This window comes from Gadus morhua, chromosome 12 (genome assembly GCF_902167405.1).
Source record: "Gadus morhua chromosome 12, gadMor3.0, whole genome shotgun sequence".
In the NCBI taxonomy this organism is placed as follows: Eukaryota; Metazoa; Chordata; class Actinopteri; order Gadiformes; family Gadidae; genus Gadus; species Gadus morhua.
Genome location: NC_044059.1, coordinates 16,404,419 through 16,425,230, shown reverse-complemented (window position 1 = coordinate 16,425,230; position 20,812 = coordinate 16,404,419). Strand labels below are relative to the sequence as shown.

Sequence of the window (20,812 nt, the reverse complement as noted above, 5' to 3'; positions counted from 1 at the left end):
ACTTCCTGGTTACAGGTCGCGCGATAGCACATATCATCTCATGCGATCTTAAAGAGAACTTGACGTGAACAGTTTAGGAATGCATATTCCGGGAAAACATTAGAACTCTGAAATTCTGACTAAATATAAAGCATGTTTTTATCTGTAACATTAAACCTACACTGAAAATAAGTAATAACTTAAAAATGAAACATAAAAGCAGACCACTACTTACTTGCCGTTGCCTGGCTGGGGGAGAAAGGTCCGTCGGAGCAGCGATGGCTTCTTGACATCGGGTAGGTGCACGCAGGCTATATAGGCTATTCTAATGTCTTATTTTTGCCCTGGCACTCGGCATAGGCGACCTATGTGTTGGGGGCGCCCTTAATTAATTAATCGATACATTAATTGATTAATTAATTATTTAATTAATTAAGATACTGTAGCACGCAGGAGTCAGGACGGTGCTCCCCCCCCCCGGGCTAAAGCCCCGGATGTTTTCAATTGCTAACGACGCGCCTGGCCTTGCCCCTTAAATGGATGAGAATCTCTTCACCCTGCTCTCCAATAGATAGACCTCCCTTCTTTATGTTTGCATTAGCTCAATCCACTCTTCAAGAGTAAATGAGTCTGAATTCTCACCTCTGAAAGTAGGGGGATCTCTCACCTTCCTCTGACTCATTACATGTAGCTGAGTTGATGACACAGAGTCCTGAGCTGGAGCGTAGCTACCACTGTGTACACTTGGAGTAGACAAAGCCGCCGCTGGACTAGACCTACTCAAGTGTGTGAGAATGCTGTCTGCTAGTTGTTGACCTATGTGTTGCACGATGCCACTCATCTGGCCTACAAGGTCCTCTGTAGTTAAAGGAGTGGAAGTGCAGGGGGCCTGTTGCGCAGGGAAACTAGTTTGTTCTGTGTGAGCAGCATGTGGTGTGTCACTAACAGGACGTGGAGTCCTCGCTGCCATCCCTACAGTAGTACCCACAGACACACTAAGCTGAGGGAAAGGGATAGGCAACCCCAACACACCTCTACCCCGACCCACACTAACAGGAGTCAGAAAGCCTTGAGCTCCAGTAACCTGTGAGCCAGCCATGACAATGGAAAAGACGGAGAGAAAAAATAAAAATAAAATTGTAATAAAAAAATACAAAATGTCGATGTTCACTAAAACAGTCACATTAATATCTACTCATAACATTTCAAATATTCTACAGTTCCCCAAATATAACACAATACCCAAGTGTTCTCAGCTGATCTCCAGTGTGGGAATGGTAACAGGCACTCCGGTAAGGGTTGTTGGTCAGCGACCAATCAGTTGAATCCGGGATCACGGCACCACTGTAACCTGCGTTGTGTTTTGTTTCCTTCAAGCATTGGACTCGGACGCTCAGCATTGGATGCATCGGTTTTATTGCCTGCACAATGGGTCAGCAACATAAAGGACAGGTTTAGAGCATTTCCTGGTCCGCCGGCAGCAGTTACCGTCTTTTCTGCTCTATAATTTATTATATATATTTAAAACAGAGTCGCGCTAAACAGAGCGCATAAACAGGTGATCCCTCCCCTCATGTGGCGACCGGCGGTATTGCATGTAAAAATGGCGGGACCGGCTAGCTAGACATTCTAGATTTTGAATGCTAGCAACGCCACAAGTGGGATTATAAACATACATGTAACTAAAACAACCTATCGGTTACCTGCACAATGGGTCAGCAACATAAAGGACAGGTTTAGAGCATTTCCTGGTCCGCCTAGACAAAATACATACAATATTACAAATGCAAACGAAAATCAAAACTCAAATAAAAGAAACAATACAATGCCAACTATATGAAGAGTGTATTAAACAACCGTTTACAGATAAGTGACAATGATAAAATTACTTTTATAAATGTTTCATGCAGACACGTTTTATGCTCAACCTACCGGCAGCAGTTACCGTCTTTTCTGCTGCAGGATATCCGGAATACAACATTAGCAACATATCAAAATAAAAGTCTTGACCCAATGATACAGGATTTAACTATATACATACTCATTGGGTGTCAAGCAACTATGTTGCGAGACAACCTATTGTTTTTGTACGAATTCCTATTATTATTGGGTGTCAAGCAACTATGTTGCGAGACAACCTATTGTTTTCGTACTAATTCTTATTATTGGGTGTCAAGCAACTATGTTGCGAGACAACCTATTGTTATTGTACGAATTCCTATTATTATTATTATTATTATGCTGCCATTGGAGTCAATGGCAGCCCATAGAACCGCTTGGCGAAAAGTTGTGAAATTTGGCACACTTGTTCAGGACAGCCCCATTAGCCCATTTAGCCAATCTCAGGTAAATAGCCCAACAGCTCTAGCGCCACCAACAGGTCAAAGTTGGACATGCATTCATGTTCATAACTTTCGACCTATTCGACCAATATTCACAAACCAGGTATCATTGGATTCCTTGAACCAAGCCCAGTTCAACAAACCCTATGACGTCATTGCGCCATGACGTATGTTTCCGCCATCTTGGTTTATGTCAAAAACCTTCAAAGTGCTACTTCTATCACAAATCTTCTGGCCATGCTTGATGCAAAACATCTGATAGACCTTTCAACTTCAAAACCGTTTGCCCGCTAGAGCCAATCAAATTTGGCAGCCAAGCCGCCAAACCGGATGTAAGCCCATATCTCAGCAGCCCTTGGACATATCATAACCAACCTTGGTACATAGAACCCATGACTCCATAAAGGTTACACTGGATGAATTTGGTGACTTTTGACCGCTAGGTGGCGCTGTTATTAATGTCGATGTGTTTTGACTCCGTTCTCTTCACATGAGTACATTTAAAACTTATTTTCAATGTCTAGTGATACTATTAGACCTCCCCGTATAGCTAGTATATTATTTCTTGCAGAAATATCCGCGACAGCCAATGATATTCAACCGCAAATCCGCCAAACCGGAAACACGCCAATATCTAAGCATCCCTTTGACATATCATAACCAAACTTGTTACATAGACCCATAACATCATCTTGGGGACACGTAATGAATTTGGTGACCATTGACCTCTAGGGGGCGCTATAATTAATGAAGACGTGTTTTAACTCCTCTCTCTTCACATGAGTACATTTCAAACTTATTTTTAATGTCTGAGGATACTGCCAGACCTCCTTATATAGCTTTAAAATTATTTCTCATTGCAACATCAGAACTTGGCCGCCATGTTGAAAGTTGTCAAAATCAGTTGTAAATTTCCACAGGCCACATATTATGTCCAATCTTCATGAAACTTGGCATATATGATCTTCCGACCAAGCTGAACAAGTGTATTAAACAGCTTTCTCAAATTCAAAACCGTTTGGCCGTGACAGCCAATCAAACTTGACGGCGCTCATTAATGGGTAGACACTGCACTCGTGTGGCGACAAGCGGTACTTAATGTATAATGCAACAATGACTATATTCACCATTCCGCCCACCTACAAAATAAACTGCAATTCCCACTGGATTAGATGCTTCACGAACAACCTCCAGAACGGATGCTTCTTTACATTGTGTCCCTTTTAGGGGTATTGTTCCGAATACCCCTACGTATTTGTGACATTTGTTCTGTCAGGCAGACTGCATTGCGCCCTTACCTCTAGGTGGGGTCCTTTTCCCATTTACTCATCCCACCGGCTGTCGGTATTGCCGATTTCCGAGGCGGTCGTCATGTAGCCCCCTGGCCGATTGCGTCCATCCGGCAGAATTAGCCTACCGAGTCCGATTATGCTTGACACCCACATTGCTGCTCGCATCTAATAATAATAATAATATAATAATATCTTCATTTTATAATGCGCTTTTCAGGTACCCAAAGTCGCAGATTACAAAGTCATAGAGGGGGGGGGGGGGGGGGGGTATTACAGACAGGGGGACAGTACAAGCAGGACACATGTACATATACAGGCAAAGAAGTGGGGGGGGGGTATTACAGACAAGGGGGACAACGCAAGCATACACAGCACAGGCAGAGAAAGAAAAACATCATCATTTGGTGAAAAGCATCTATATTTGGGTGTCAAGCAACTATGTTGCGAGACAACCTATTGTTTTCGTACGAATTCTTCTTATTATTATTATTTACCTGACATGGGAGTCAATGGCAGCCCATAGAACCGCTTGGCGAAAAGTTGTGAAATTTGGCACACTGGTTCAGGACAGGCCCCATTAGCCCATTAAGCCAATCTCAGGTCGCTAGCCCAACAGCTCTAGCGCCACACAACAGGTCAAAGTTGGACATGCATTCATGTTCATAACTTTCGACCTATTCGAACCAATATTCACAAACCAGGTATCATTGGATTCCTTGAACCAAGCCCAGTTCAACGAACACCTAATGACGTCATTGCGCCATGACGTATATTTCCGCCATCTTGGTTATGTCAAAAACCTTCAAAGTGCTACTTCTATCACAAATCTTGTCCAATCATCTCGAAACTTGGCACAAATGATCTTCTTGGCCATGCTTGATGCAAAACATCTGATAGACCTTTCAACTTCAAAACCGTTTGCCCCGCTAGAGCCAATCAAATTTGGCAGCCAAGCCGCCAAACCGGATGTAAGCCCATATCTCAGCAGCCCTTTGACATATCATAACCAACCTTGGTACCTAGACCCATGACCCCATAAAAGGTTACACTGAATGAATTTGGTGACATTTGACCTCTAGGGGGCGCTGTTATTATGGTCAATGTGTTTTGACTCCTCTCTCTTCACATGAGTACATTTCAATTTATTATTAACGTCTGGTGATACTATCAGACCTTCCCGTATGGTTAGCACATTATTTCTTGCAGAAATATCCTTGACAGCCAATGATTATTCGACCGCGAATCCGGCAAACCGGAAACACGCCAATATCTCGCAGCCTTTGACATATCATAACCAAACTTGATACATAGACCCATAACATCATCAGGGGGACACTCAATGAATTTGGTGACCATTGATCTCTAAGGGGCGCTATAATTAATGAAGAAGTGTTTTAACTTCTCTCATCTTCACATGAGTACATTTCAAACTTATTTTTAATGTCTGAGGATACTGCCAGACCTCCTTATGTAGCTTATGAATTATTTCTCATTGCAACATCAGAACTTGGCCGCCATGTTGAAAGTTGTCAAAATCAGTTGAAAATTTCCACAGGCCGCATATTATGTCCAATCTTCATGAAACTTGGCATATATGATCTTCCGACCAAGCTGAACAAGTTTATTAAACAGCTTTCTCAAATTCAAAACCGTTTGGCCGTGACAGCCAATCAAACTTGACGGCGCTCATTAATGGGTAGACACTGCACTCGTGTGGCGACAAGCGGTACTTAATGTATGATGCAACAATGACTATATTCACCATTCCGCCCACCTACAATATAAACTGCAATTCCCACTGGATTAGATGCTTCACGAACAACCTCCAGAACGGATGCTTCTTTACATTGTGTCTCTTTTAGGGGTATTGTTCCGAATACCCCTACGTATTTGTGACATTTGTTCTGTCAGGCAGACTGCATTGCGCCCTTACCTCTAGGTGGGGTCCTTTTCCCATTTACTCATCCCACCGGCTGTTGGTATTGCCGATTTCCGAGGCGGTCGTCATGTAGCCCCCTGGCCGATTGCGTCCATCCGGCAGAATTAGCCTACCGAGTCCGATTATGCTTGACACCCACATTGCTGCTCGCAGCTATATTTGGGTGTCAAGCAACTATGTTGCGAGACAACCTATTGTTTTCGTACGAATTCTTATTATTATTATTATTTACCTGACATGGGAGTCAATGGCCAGCCCATAGAACCGCTTGGCGAAAGTTGTGAAATTGGCACACTGGTTCAGGACAGCCCCATTAGCCCATTAAGCCAATCTCAGGTCGCTAGCCCAACAGCTCTAGCGCCACCAACAGGTCAAAGTTGGACATGCATTCATGTTCATAACTTTCGACCTATTCGACCGATATTCACAAACCAGGTATCATTGGATTCCTTGAACCAAGCCCAGTTCAACGAACCCTATGACGTCATTGCGCCATGACGTATATTTCCGCCATCTTGGTTTATGTCAAAAACCTTCAAAGTGCTACTTCTATCACAAATCTTGTCCAATCATCTCGAAACTTGGCAGACATGATCTTCTGGCCATGCTTGATGCAAAACATCTGATAGACCTTTCAACTTCAAAACCGTTTGTCCGCTAGAGCCAATCAAATTTGGCGGCAAAGCCGCCAAACCGGATGTGAGCCCATATCTCAGCAGCCCTTTGACATATCATAACCAACCTTGGTAGATAGACCCATGACCCCATAAAGGTTACTCTGAATGAATTTGGTGACATTTGATCGCTAGGGGGCGCTGTTATTAATGTCGATGTGTTTTGACTCCTCTCTCTTCACATGAGTACATTTAAAACTTATTTTCAATGTCTAGTGATACTATTAAACGTCCCCGTATAGCTAGTATATTATTTCTTGCAGAAAATATCCGCGACAGCCAATGATATTCGACCGCGAAGCCGCCAAACCGGAAACACGCCAATATCTCAGCAGTCCTTTGACATATCATAACCAAACTTGATACATGACCCAGAACATCATCATGGGGACACTCAATGAATTGGTGACCATTGACCACTAGGGGGCGCTATAATTAATGAAGACGTGTTCTAACTCCTCTCGCTTCACATGAGTACATTTCAAACTTATTTTCAATGTTAAGGATACTGTCGGACCTCCCCATATATCTTATAAATTATTTCTCATTGCAACATCAGAACTTGGCCACCATGTTGAAAGTTGTCAAAATCAGTTGTAAATTTCCACAGGCCCAAATTATGTCCAATCTTCATGGAACTTGGCATATATGATCTTCAGACCAAGTTGAACAAATGTATCAAACAGCTTTCTCAAATTCAAATCCGTTTGGCTGTGACAGCCAATCAAACTTGACGGCGCTCATTAATTGGTAGGCCCTGCACTCGTGTGGCGACATGCGGTACTTAATGTATGATCCCAAGAATGACTATGTTTACCATTCCGCCCACCTACAATATAAACTGCAATTCCCACTGATTAGATGCTTCACGAACCACCTCCAGAACGGATGCTTGTTTACATTGTGGTCTCTTTTAGGGATATTGTTCCGAATGCCCCCTACTGTATTTGTGACATTTGTTCGTGTCAGGCAGACTGTATTGCGCCCTTACCATCTAGGTGGGGTACTTTTCCCATTGTAAAATAACGCTCATCCCACCGGCTGTCGGTATTGCCGATTTCCGAGGCGGTCGTCATGTAGCCCCCTGGCCGATTGCGTCCATCCGGCAGAATTAGCCTACCGAGTCCGATTAATGCTTGACACCCACATTGCTGCTCGCAGCTATATTTGGGTGTCAAGCAACTATGTTGCGAGACAACCTATTGTTTTCGTACAATTCTTATTATTATTATTATTTACCTGACATGGGAGTCAATGGCAGCCCATAGAACCGCTTGGCGAAAAGTTGTGAAATTTGGCACACTGGTTCAGGACAGCCCCATTAGCCCATTAAGCCAATCTCAGGTCGCTAGCCCAACAGCTCTAGCGCCACCAACAGGTCAAAGTTGACATGCATTCATGTTCATAACTTTCGACCTATTCGACCAGATATTCACAAACCAGGTATCATTGGATTCCTTGAACCAAGCCCAGTTTCAACGAACCCTATGACGTCATTGCGCATGACGTATATTTCCGCCATCTTGGTTTATGTCAAAAACCTTCAAAGTGCTACTTCTATCACAAATCTTGTCCAATCATCTCGAAACTTGCAGACAATGATCTTCTGGCCATGCGTTGATGCAAAACATCTGATAGACCTTTCAACTTCAAAACCGTTTGCGCCGCTAGAGCCAATCAAATTTGGCGGCCAAAGCCGCCAAACCGGATGTAAGCCCATATCTCAGCAGCCCTTTGACATATCATAACCAACCTTGGTACCTAGACCCATGACCCATAAAGGTTACACTGAATGAATTTGGTGACATTTGACCTCTAGGGGGCGCTGTTATTATGTCAATGTGTTTTGACTCCTCTCTCTTCACATGAGTACATTTCAAAATTTATTTTCAACTGTCTAGTGATACTATCAGACCTTCCCCGTATAGCTTAGCACATTAATTTTTTGCAGAAATATCCGCGACAGCCAATGATATTCAGACCGCGAAGCCGGCAAACCGGAAACACGCCAATATCTCAGCAGTCCTTTGACATATCATAACCAAACTTGATACATGACCCAGAACATCATCATGGGGACACTCAATGGATTTGGTGACCATTGATCACTAGGGGGCGCTATAATTAATGAGAGACGTGTTTCTAACTCCTCTCGCTTCACATGAGTACATTTCAAACTTATTTTCAATGTTTAATGATACTGTCGGACCTCCCCATATATCTTATAAATTATTTCTCATTGCAACATCAGAACTTGGCCACCATGTTGAAAGTTGTCAAAATCAGTTGTAAATTTCCACAGGCCACAAATTATGTCCAATCTTCATGGAACTTGGCATATATGATCTTCAGACCAAGTTGAACAAATGTATCAAACAGCTTTCTCAAATTCAAATCCGTTTGGCTGTGACAGCCAATCAAACTTGACGGCGCTCATTAATTGGTAGGCCCTGCACTCGTGTGGCGACATGCGGTACTTAATGTATAATCCAAGAATGACTATGTTTACCATTCCGCCCACCTACAATATAAACTGCAATTCCCACTGGATTAGATGCTTCACGAACCACCTCCAGAACGGATGCTTGTTTACATTGTGTCTCTTTTAGGGATATTGTTCCGAATGCCCCATGTATTGTGACATTTGTTGTGTCAGGCAGACTGTATTGCGCCCTTACCACTAGGTGGGGTAATTTTCCCATTTGGTAAAATAACGCTCATCCCACCGGCTGTCGGTATTGGCCGATTTCCGAGGCGGTCGTCATGTAGCCCCCTGGCCGATTGCGTCCATCCGGCAGAATTAGCCTACCGAGTCCGATTACGCTTGACACCCACATTGCTGCTCGCAGCTATATTTGGGTGTCAAGCAACTATGTTGCGAGACAACCTATTGTTTCGTACAAATTTATGTTATTGTACGAATTCTTATTGTTATTATTGGGTGTCAAGCAACTATGTTGCGAGACAACCTATTGTTATGTACGAATTCTTATTATTATTATTATTATTATTATGCTGCCATTGGAGTCAATGGCAGCCCATAGAACCGCTTGGTGAAAAGTTGTGAAATCTGGCACACTGGTTCAAGACAGCCCCATTAGCCCATTAACCCAATCTCAGGACGCTAGCCCCACAGCTCTAGCGCCACCAACAGGTCAAAATTGGACATGCATTCATGTTCATAACTTTCGACCTATTTGACCAATATTCACAAACCAGGTATCGTTGGAATCCTTGAACCAAGCCCAGTTCAACAAACCCTATGACGTCATTGCGCCATGACGTATATTTCCGCCATCTTGGTTTATGTCAAAAAACCATCAAAATGCTACTTCTATCACAAATCTTGTCCAATCATCTCGAAACTTGGCACACATCTTATGGCCATGCTTGATACAAAACATCAAATTGATTGTCAAATTCAAAACTGTTTGCCCGCTACAGCCAATCAATTTGGCGGCAAGCCGCCAAACCGGATGTAAGCCTATATCTCAGCAGCCCTTTGACATATCATAACCAACCTTGGTATATAGACCCATGACCCCATAAAGGTTGCACTGAATGAATTTGGTGACCTTTGACCTCTAGGGGGCGCTGTTATTAATGTCGATGTGTTTTGACTCCTCTCTCTTCACATGAGTGTATTTAAAACTTATTTTCACTGTCTAGTGATACTTCATACCTCCCCATTATAGCTCATATATTACTTCTTGCAGAAATAACCGCGACAGCCAATGATTATTCGACCGCGAACCCCCCAAAACCGAAAACACGCCAATATCTCAGCAGCCCTTTGACATATCATAACCAAACTTGATATATAGACCCATAACATCATCAGGGGGACACCTACATGAATTTGGTGACCATTGACCTCTAGGGGGCGCTATAATTAATGAAGACGTGTTTTAACTCCTCTCTCATCACATGAGTAGATTTCAAACTTATTTTCAATGTGTGATGATACTGTCAGTCCTCCTCACATAGCTTATGAATTATTTCTCATGGCAACATCAGAACTGGGCCACCGTTGTTGAAAGTTGTCAAAATCAGTTGTAAATTTCCACAGGCCACAAATAATGTCCAATCTTCATAAGACTTTGCATATATGATCTTCAGAACAAGTTGAACAAATGTGTTAAACAGCTTTCCTCAAATTCAAAACCGTTTGGCCGTGACAGGCAATCAAACGTGGACGGCGCTCATTAATGGGTAGACACTGCACTCGTGTGGCGCTCATTAATGGGTAGACACTGCACTCGTGTGGCGACAAGCGGTAATCAATGTATAATGCAACAATGACTATATTTACCATTCCGCCCACCTACAATATAAACTGCCAATTCCCACTGGATTAGATGCTTCACGAACCAACCTCCAGAACGGATGCTTGTTTACATTGTGTCTCTTTTAGGGATATTGTTCGAATACCCCTATGTATTTGTGACATTTGTTCTGCCAGGCAGACTGCATTGCGCCCTTACCTCTAGTGGGGGTCCTTTTCCCACATAATTGCTCATCCCACCGGCTGTCGGTATTGCCGATTTCCGAAGACGGTCGTCATGTAGCCCCCCTGGCCGATTACGTCCCTCCGGCAGAATTAGCCTACCGAGTCCCATTGCGCTTGACACCGACATTGCGGCTCGCAGCTATATTTGGGTGTCCAAGCAAAGCTATGTTGCGAGCACAACCTATTGTTATTTGTACGAATTCCTTATTGGGTGTCAAGCAACTATGTTGTGCGAGACCAACCTATTGTTTTCGTACGAATTCTTATTACTTGGGTGTCCAACAACTATGTTGCGAGACAACCTATTGTTAATTGTACGAATTCTTATTATTATTATGAGGTATTATGCTGCATTGGAGTCAATGGAAGCCCATAGAACTTATTATTATTATTATTATTGCTTGGTGAAAAGTTGTGAAATCTGGCACACTTGTTCAGGACAGCCCCATTAGCCCATTAAGCCCAATCTCAGGACGCTAGCCCCACAGCTCTAGCGCCACCAACAGGTCAAAAGTTGGACATGCATTCATGTTCATAACTTTCGACCTATTTGACCAATATTCACAAACCAGGTATCGTTGGAATTCCTTGAACCAAGCCCAGTTCAACAAACCCTATGACGTCATTGCGCCATGACGTATATTTCCGCCATCTTGGTTTATGTCAAAAACCTTCAAAAGTGCTACTTCTATCACAATCTTGTCCAATCATCTCGAAACTTGGCACAAATTATCTTATTGGCCATGCTTGATAGCAAAACATCAGATTAGACTTTGTCAAATTCAAAACTGTTTGCCCGCTACAGCCAATCAAATTTGGCGGCGAAGCCGCCAAACCGGATGTAAGCCTATATCTCAGCAGCCCTTGGACATATCATAACCAACCTTGGTATATAGACCCATGACCCCATAAAGGTTGCACTGATGAATTTGGTGACCTTTGACCTCTAGGGGGCGCTGTTATTAATGTCGATGTGTTTTGACTCCTCTCTCTTCACATGAGTGTATTTAAAACTTATTTTCAATGTCTAGTGATACTATTCAGACCTCCCCATATAGCTCAGTATATTATTTCTTGCAGAAATATCCGCGACAGCCAATGTTATTCGACCCGCGAACCCCCCAAACCGGAAGCACGCCAATATCTCAGCAGCCCTTTGACATATCATAACCAAACTTGATATATAGACCCATAACATCATCATGGGGACACCTACTGAATTTGGTGACCATTGACCTCTAGGGGGCGCTATAATTAATGAAGACGTGTTTTAACTCCTCTCTCATCACATGAGTAGATTTCAAACTTATTTTCAATGTGTGAGGATACTGTCAGTCCTCCTCATATAGCTTATGAATTATTTCTCATTGCAACATCAGAACTGGGCCAGCCAGTGTTGCAAGTTGTCAAAATCAGTTGAAAATTTCCACAGGCCACAAATTATGTCTGTGTTGTCTCTCCTGGCACTCATTTAATATTCTTACATTGATTTCTTAAATATGTATATGTAAAAACGGATGTGAATAATTACTTTACAGTTAAAATAAGCCAATGTATAAATTCATATTATTTTTGCCGTTTTAGGTTTGTTATTATTTCCACTTCCGGTTTAGTCACTTCCTGTGACGTAATTTCCTGTTAAAAATCTTACCTCTGTAGAAGGAATGGCAGACATGTGCATCTTCTGATTGTAATCCGCTAGCATCCACATGAAAAGCATCTAAGAGGCAATGCCGTAAGTTTGTTTAATCAATGCAAGACATGTTTAAGATAATATATTAGAGTGGATTATTTAAAAATAATGTTTGATGTGTTGTTTAAAAACGTTTTGGTTAGCACTTGTGTACAAACTAAAATCAATGCAATTGGCATCAGAATGTCTTCATGCAGTGTTAGACACGTTCATATTATTATTTACAAATATGTACAACATGCTGTTTAGTCAAATGTACATTCAGTATTTTTGTATTCTTTTATTTGCAGTTTTCACCGTCTGTTCATGAGGAAATTGTGACAGTAAATGGTCAACCTTACTACGACTCTGTCTTCATTGGCTACGGTTTAACTCTGTGTTAAGTCAGGGTTACAACACACTGCACGAGAACACTACAATGTCCAATCTTCATAGAACTTGGCAAAAATGATCTTCCGACCAAGCTGAACAAATGTATCAAACCGCTTTCTCAAATTCAAAACCGTTCTGGCCGTGACAGCCAATCAAACTTGACGACGCTCATTAATGGGTAGACACTGCACTCGTGTGGCGACAAGCGGTACTTAATGTATACTACAACAATGACTATATTTACATTACGCCGATTTACAATATAACTTCAATTCCCGATGGATTAGATGCTTCACGAACCACCTCCAGAACGGGTGCTTGTTTTACATTGTGTCTCTTTAGAGATATTGTTCCGAATACCCCTATGTATTGTGACATTTGTTCTGTCAGGCAGACTGTATTGCGCCCTTGACCTCTAGGTGGGGTCCTTTTCCCATTTCTCATCCCACCGGCTGTCGGTATTGCCGATTTCCGAGGCGGTCGTCATGTACCCCCCTGGCCCGATTGCGTCCATCCGGCAGAATTAGCCTACCGAGTCCGATTATGCTTGACACCCACATTGCTGCTCGCAGCTATATTTATTATTATTATTATGCTGCCATTGGAGTCAATGGCAGCCCATAGAACCGCTTGGCGAAAAGTTGTGAAATTTGGCACAATGGTTCAGGACAGCCCCATTAACCCATTAAGCCAATCTCAGGTCGCTAGCCCAACAGCTCTAGCGCCACCAACAGGTCAAAGTTGGACATGCATTCATGTTCATAACTTTCGACTTATTCGACCAATATTCACAAACCAGGTATCATTGGATTCCTTGAACCAAGCCCAGTTCAACACACCCTATGACGTCATTGCGCCATGACGTATATGTCCGCCATCTTGGTTTATGTCAAAAACCCTCAAATGCTACTTCTATCACAAATCTTGTCCAATCATCTCGAAACTTGGCACACATGATCTTCTGGCCATGCTTGATACAAAACATCGAATTGATCGATTGATTCAAAACCGTTTGCCCGCTACAGCAAATCAAATTTGGCGGCATAGCCGCCAAACCGGATGTAAGCCCATATCTCAGCAGCCCTTTGACATATCATAACCAACCTTGGTACATAGACCCATGACCCCAGAAAGGTGACACTGAATAAATTTGGTGAGATTTGACCTCTAGGGGGCGCTGTTATTAATGTCGATGTGTTTTGACTCCTCTCTCTTCACATGAGTACATTTAAAACTTATTTTCAATGTCTAGTGATACTATCAGACCTCCCCGTATAGCTAGTATATTATTTCTCGCAGAAATATCCGCGAGAGCCAATGATATTCGACCGCGAAGCCGCCAAACCGGAAACACGGCAATTTCTCAGCATCCCTTTGACAAATCATAACCAAACTTGAAACATAGACCCATAACATCATCATGGGGACGCTTAATGAATTTGGTGACCATTGACCTCTAGGGGGCGCTATAATTAATGAAGGCGTGTTTTAACTCCTCTCTCTTCACATGAGTACATTTCAAACTTATTTCTAATGTCTGAGGATACTGCCAGACCTCCTTATATAGCTTATAAATTATTTCTCATTGTAACATCAGAACTTGGCCGCCATGTTGAAAGTTGTCAAAATTAGTTGTAAATTCCCACAGGCCACAAATTATGTCCAATCTTCATGAAACTTTGCATATATGATCTTCCGACCAAGCTGAACAAATGTATTAAACAGCTTTCTCAAATTCAAAACCGTTTGGCCGTGACAGCCAATCAAACTTGACGTTGCTCATTAATGGGTAGACACTGCACTCGTGTGGCGCTCATTAATGGGCAGACACTGCACTCGTGTGGCGTCAAGCGGTACTTAATGTATAATGCAACAATGACTAAATTTACCATTCCGCCCACCTACTATATAAACTGCAATTCCCTCTGGATTAGATGCTTCACGAACCACATCCAGAACGGATGCTTGTTTACATTGTGTCTCTTTAAGAGATATTGTTCCGAATACCCCTATGTATTTGTGACATTTGTTCTGTCAGGCAGACTGTATTGCGCCCTTACCTCTAGGTGGGGTCCTTTTCCCATTTACTCATCCCACCGGCTGTCGGTATTGCCGATTTCCGAGGCGGTCGTCATGTACCCCCCTGGCCGATTGCGTCCATCCGGCAGAATTAGCCTACCGAGTCCGATTATGCTTGACACCCACATTGCTGCTCGCAGCTATATTTATTATTATTATTATTATTATTATTATGCTGCCATTGGAGTCAATGGCAGCCCATAGAACCGCTTGGTGAAAAGTTGTGAAATTTGGCACACTGGTTCAGGACAGCCCCATTAGCTTATTGAGCCAATCTCAGGTCGCTAGCCCAACAGCTCTAGCGCCACCAACAGGTCAAAGTTGGACATGCATTAATGTTCATAACTTTCGACCTATTTGACCAATATTCACAAACCAGGTATCATTGGATTTCTTGAACCAAGCCCAGTTCAACACACCCTATGACGTCATTGCGCCATGACGTATATTTCCGCCATCTTGGTTTATGTCATAAACCTTCAAAGTGCTACCTATATCACAAATCTTGTCCAATCATCTCGAAACTTGGCACACATGATCATCCGGCAATGCTTGATGCAAAACATCGAATTGATCGATTGATTCAAAACCGTTTGCCCGCTACAGCAAATCAAATTTGGCGGCATAGCCGCCAAACCGGATGTAAGCCCATATCTCAGCAGCCCTTTGACATATCATAACCAACCTTGGTACATAGACCCATGACCCCAGAAAGGTGACACTGAATAAATTTGGTGAGATTTGACCTCTAGGGGGCGCTGTTATTAATGTCGATGTGTTTTGACTCCTCTCTCTTCACATGAGTACATTTAAAACTTATTTTCAATGTCTAGTGATACTATCAGACCTCCCCGTATAGCTAGTATATTATTTCTCACAGAAATATCCGCGACAGCCAATGATATTCGACCGCGAAGCCGCCAAACCGGAAACACGGCAATTTCTCAGCATCCCTTTGACAAATCATAACCAAACTTGAAACATAGACCTATAACATCATCATGGGGACGCTAAATGAATTTGGTGACCATTGACCTCTAGGGGGCGCTATAATTAATGAAGACGTGTTTTAACTCCTCTCTCTTCACATGAGTACATTTCAAACTTATTTCTAATGTCTGAGGATACTGCCAGACCTCCTTATATAGCTTATAAATTATTTCTCATTGTAACATCAGAACTTGGCCGCCATGTTGAAAGTTGTCAAAATTAGTTGTAAATTCCCACAGGCCACAAATTATGTCCAATCTTCATGAAACTTTGCATATATGATCTTCCGACCAAGCTGAACAAATGTATTAAACAGCTTTCTCAAATTCAAAACCGTTTGGCCGTGACAGCCAATCAAACTTGACGTTGGTCATTAATGGGTAGACACTGCACTCGTGTGGCGCTCATCAATGGGCAGACACTGCACTCGTGTGGCGTCAAGCGGTACTTAATGTATAATGCAACAATGACTAAATTTACCATTCCGCCCACCTACTATATAAACTGCAATTCCCTCTGGATTAGATGCTTCACGAACCACCTCCAGAACGGATGCTTGTTTACATTGTGTCTCTTTTAGAGATATTGTTCCGAATACCCCTATGTATTTGTGACATTTGTTCTGTCAGGCAGACTGTATTGCGCCCTTACCTCTAGGTGGGGTCCTTTTCCCATTTACTCATCCCACCGGCTGTCGGTATTGCCGATTTCCGAGGCGGTCGTCATGTAGCCCCCTGGCCGATTGCGTCCATCCGGCAGAATTAGCCTACCGAGTCCGATTATGCTTGACACCCACATTGCTGCTCGCAGCTATATTTGGGTGTCAAGCAACTATGTTGCGAGACAACCTATTGTTATTGTACGAATTCTTCTTATTATTATTATTATTATTATGCTGCCATTGGAGTCAATGGCAGCCCATAGAACCGCTTGGTGAAAAGTTGTGAAATCTGGCACACTGGTTCAAGACAGCCCCATTAGCCCATTAACCCAATCTCAGGACGCTAGCCCCACAGCTCTAGCGCCACCAACAGGTCAAAATTGGACATGCATTCATGTTCATAACTTTCGACCTATTTGACCAATATTCACAAACCAGGTATCGTTGGAATCCTTGAACCAAGCCCAGTTCAACAAACCCTATGACGTTATTGCGCCATGACGTATATTTCCGCCATCTTGGTTTATGTCAAAAACCATCAAAATGCTACTTCTATCACAAATCTTGTCCAATCATCTCGAAACTTGGCACACATGATCTTATGGCCATGCTTGATACAAAACATCAAATTGATTTGTCAAATTCAAAACTGTTTGCCCGCTACAGCCAATCGAATTTGGCGGCAAAGCCGCCAAACCGGATGTAAGCCTATATCTCAGCAGCCCTTTGACATATCATAACCAACCTTGGTATATAGACCCATGACCCCATAAAGGTTGCACTGAATGAATTTGGTGACCTTTGACCTCTAGGGGGCGCTGTTATTAATGTCGATGTGTTTTGACTCCTCTCTCTTCACATGAGTGTATTTAAAACTTATTTTCAATGTCTAGTGATACTTTCAGACCTCCCCATATAGCTCATATATTACTTCTTGCAGAAATAACCGCGACAGCCAATGATATTCGACCGCGAACCCCCCAAACCGGAAACACGCCAATATCTCAGCAGCCCTTTGACATATCATAACCAAACTTGATATATAGACCCATAACATCATCATAGGGACACCTACTGAATTGTGGTGTGACAGGCCACAAATTGAAAACTTGATACATAGACCCATGACCCCATCCCGGTGACACTCAATGAATTTGGTGACCTTTGACCTCTAGGGGGCGCTATAATTAATGAAGAAGTGTTTTAACTCCTCTCTCTTCACATGAGTACATTTTAAACTTATTTTTAATGTCTGAGGATACTGCCAGACCTCGTTATGTAGCTTATAAATTATTTCTCATGGCAACATCAGAACTTGGCCAACATGTTGAAAGTTGTCAAAATCAGTTGTAAATTTCCACAGGCCACAAATTATGTCCAATCTTCATGGAACTTGGCATATATGATCTTCAGACCAAGCTGAACAAATGTATCAAACAGCTTTCTCAAATTCAAAACCGTTTGGCCGTGAGAGCCAATCAAACTTGACGGCGCTCATTAAAGGGTAGACACTGCACTCGTGTGGCGCTCATTAATGGGTAGACACTGCACTCGTGTGGCGACAAGCGGTACTTAATGTATAATGCAACAATTACTATATTTACCATTCCGCCATCTTACAATATAAACTGCAATTCCCACTGGATTAGATGCTTCAGGAACCACCTCCAGAACGGATGCTTGTTTACATTGTGTCTCTTTTAGGGATATTGTTCCGAATACCCCTATGTATTTGTGACATCATAACCAACCTTGGTACATAGACCCATGACCCCATAAAGGTGACACTGAATGAATCTGGTGAGATTTGACCTCTAGGGGGCGCTGTTATTAATGTCGATGTGTTTTGACTCCTCTCTCTTCACATGAGTACATTTAAAACTTATTTTCAATGACTAGTGATACTATCAGACCTCCCCGTATAGCTAATATATTATTTCTTGCAGAAATATCCGCGACAGCTAATGATATTCGACCGCGAAGCCGGCAAACCGGAAACACGCCAATATCTCGGCAGCCCTTTGACATATCATAACCAAACTTGATACATAGACCCATAACATCATCAGGGGGACACTCAATGAATTTGGTGACCATTGACCTCTAGGGGGCGCTATAATTAATGAAGAAGTGTTTTAACTTCTCTCTCTTCACATGAGTACATTTCAAACTTATTTTTAATGTCTGAGGATACTGCCAGACCTCCTTATGTAGCTTATGAATTATTTCTCATTGCAACATCAGAACTTGGCCGCCATGTTGAAAGTTGTCAAAATCAGTTGAAAATGTCCACAGGCCACAAATTATGTCCAATCTTCATGAAACTTGGCATATATGATCTTCCGACCAAGCTGAACAAATGTGTTAAACAGATTTCTCAAATTCAAAACCGTTTGGCCGTGACAGGCAATCAAACGTGACGGCGCTCATTAATGGGTAGACACTGCACTCGTGTGGCGATAAGCGGTACTTAATGTGTAATGCAACAATGACTATGTTCACCATTGCGCCCACCTACAATATAAACTGCAATTCCCACTGGATTAGATGCTTCACGAACAACCTCCAGAACAGATGCTTCTTTAGATTGTGTCTCTTTGAGGGATATTGTTCCGAATACCCCTACGTATTTGTGACATTTGTTCTGTCAGGCAGACTGCATTGCGCCCTTACCTCTAGGTGGGGTCCTTTTCCCATTTACTCATCCCACCGGCTGTCGGTATTGCCGATTTCCGAGGCGGTCGTCATGTAGCCCCCTGGCCGATTGCGTCCATCCGGCAGAATTAGCCTACCGAGTCCGATTATGCTTGACACCCACATTGCTGCTCGCAGCTATATTTTTATTTGTTCCGTTACACTTGCACTGGGTTTAAAAGGGTCCTCGTCTGCACTCCACATGTCAACCGTCTATCATGCTCCACGTGAGGTCAGCCAGCTAGCTATACTGGGGCAGCTAAACTAATAACTCACTAACTAACACCGACACGGCGCCGCATCAGACAAAAACGCACAACTAAACACAAACAGCGGTTCACAGAAGAACACCGCTGCCACCAATGTAAAAGAGCGTTCTGGGTTCAACTATACTGTACTAATTATTATACAAAACAAAGGACGGGACCAGAGACGAGGTAGTGCGTTCAGCAGCCAACTCTGCTTCACTTTAATCACCCCTCCCCCACACAACACATCACCCGTAACCTTCCCCGAACTTCCCCCTTACGGCAACTCACGAGGGACACACCTCCTTTTCCAGACTAAACGCAGAACAGTCTGTTACATTAGAATATTAATAATAAAAATGATACCGTAATCTGTTCTTTGTCTTTGGATCTTTTGAATAAATGGATCAATATATTGTAACGACCTCGCCGGTGACATAATGATGTCGAGTCATTAGTAGTTTAAGGTAGTTTTAATGAACCAAAACCAGGTCACTGAAAAACGTAACATTGTAACCAACGGCAGAAAACCGACACAAAAACAAACCCCGGTTACCCCGGCAACCCCCAACATGGTCTCACTCGCGTGCAGGCCCCCACCCCATACTTGCCAACCCTCCCGATTTTCCCGGGAGACTCCCGATATTCACTATCCTCTCCCGTTTTCCTCCCGCTGTAAAAAATCTCCCGCAATTCTCCTGATTTCTGACAAGATTTCATGTCTCCCTTTCTCCCCACTTTCGTTATCATCACAACAACCTGTTCTTCAGAAAAGGATGTTTGAGCGAACCCGCTGTTACCACGGAGACGTTTGCCGCCGCTCCGTGGTAACAGCAGGCGCGACCAATCAGAAACGTCTCTCTGACGCTACTCTAGTATTCTTTCTTCTGTTATTCTACCCGCGCTCGTGAATAAACCTCAGAATATTTAAAAAGACAACATAGAAGACGAGAATGGAGCCGAAAAGACAAAAAAATACACTTGTACATTTAATCAAGAATGGAAATCAGAGTTCGCTTTTCTTACTACAAGGTTTAAAGGTACTGGCTATGCCCTTTGTAAAGTTTGCCCTGCAGATTTTTTCGTGGAGCACGGCGGTCGGACAGACATAAAACACCATGCCAATACAGGCAAACATAAGAAGGCAGTAGCTGCTTCAGAGTCTCAGCCAAGCATCGCTGGTTTGCTGGGGAAAGGGAGACCAGATGCAGTTATCTATGCCGAAACAAAAATGGCAATGTTGGTGGCAAAGAATAATATTCCTCTGAGCTTTACTGACGAAATAAATAAGTCAGTAAGGGACATGTTTCCTGACTCGGATGTAGCAAAGAGGTATGCC

General features: G+C 42.8%; 1 protein-coding gene across 1 annotated transcript in view; it reads right to left on the bottom strand.

Annotated features, from left to right (window-relative positions):
- Positions 1-1,105: 1,105 nt before the first annotated feature.
- oma1 (OMA1 zinc metallopeptidase) overlaps positions 1,106-20,812 on the bottom strand; it is a 101,836-nt gene continuing 82,129 nt past the window's right edge. The window contains exon 9 of the mRNA XM_030371863.1: positions 1,106-1,736. Within this exon, the coding sequence (XP_030227723.1) occupies positions 1,672-1,736 (65 nt within the window). The 3' untranslated portion in view covers positions 1,106-1,671. The remainder of the gene's footprint in view (positions 1,737-20,812) is intronic.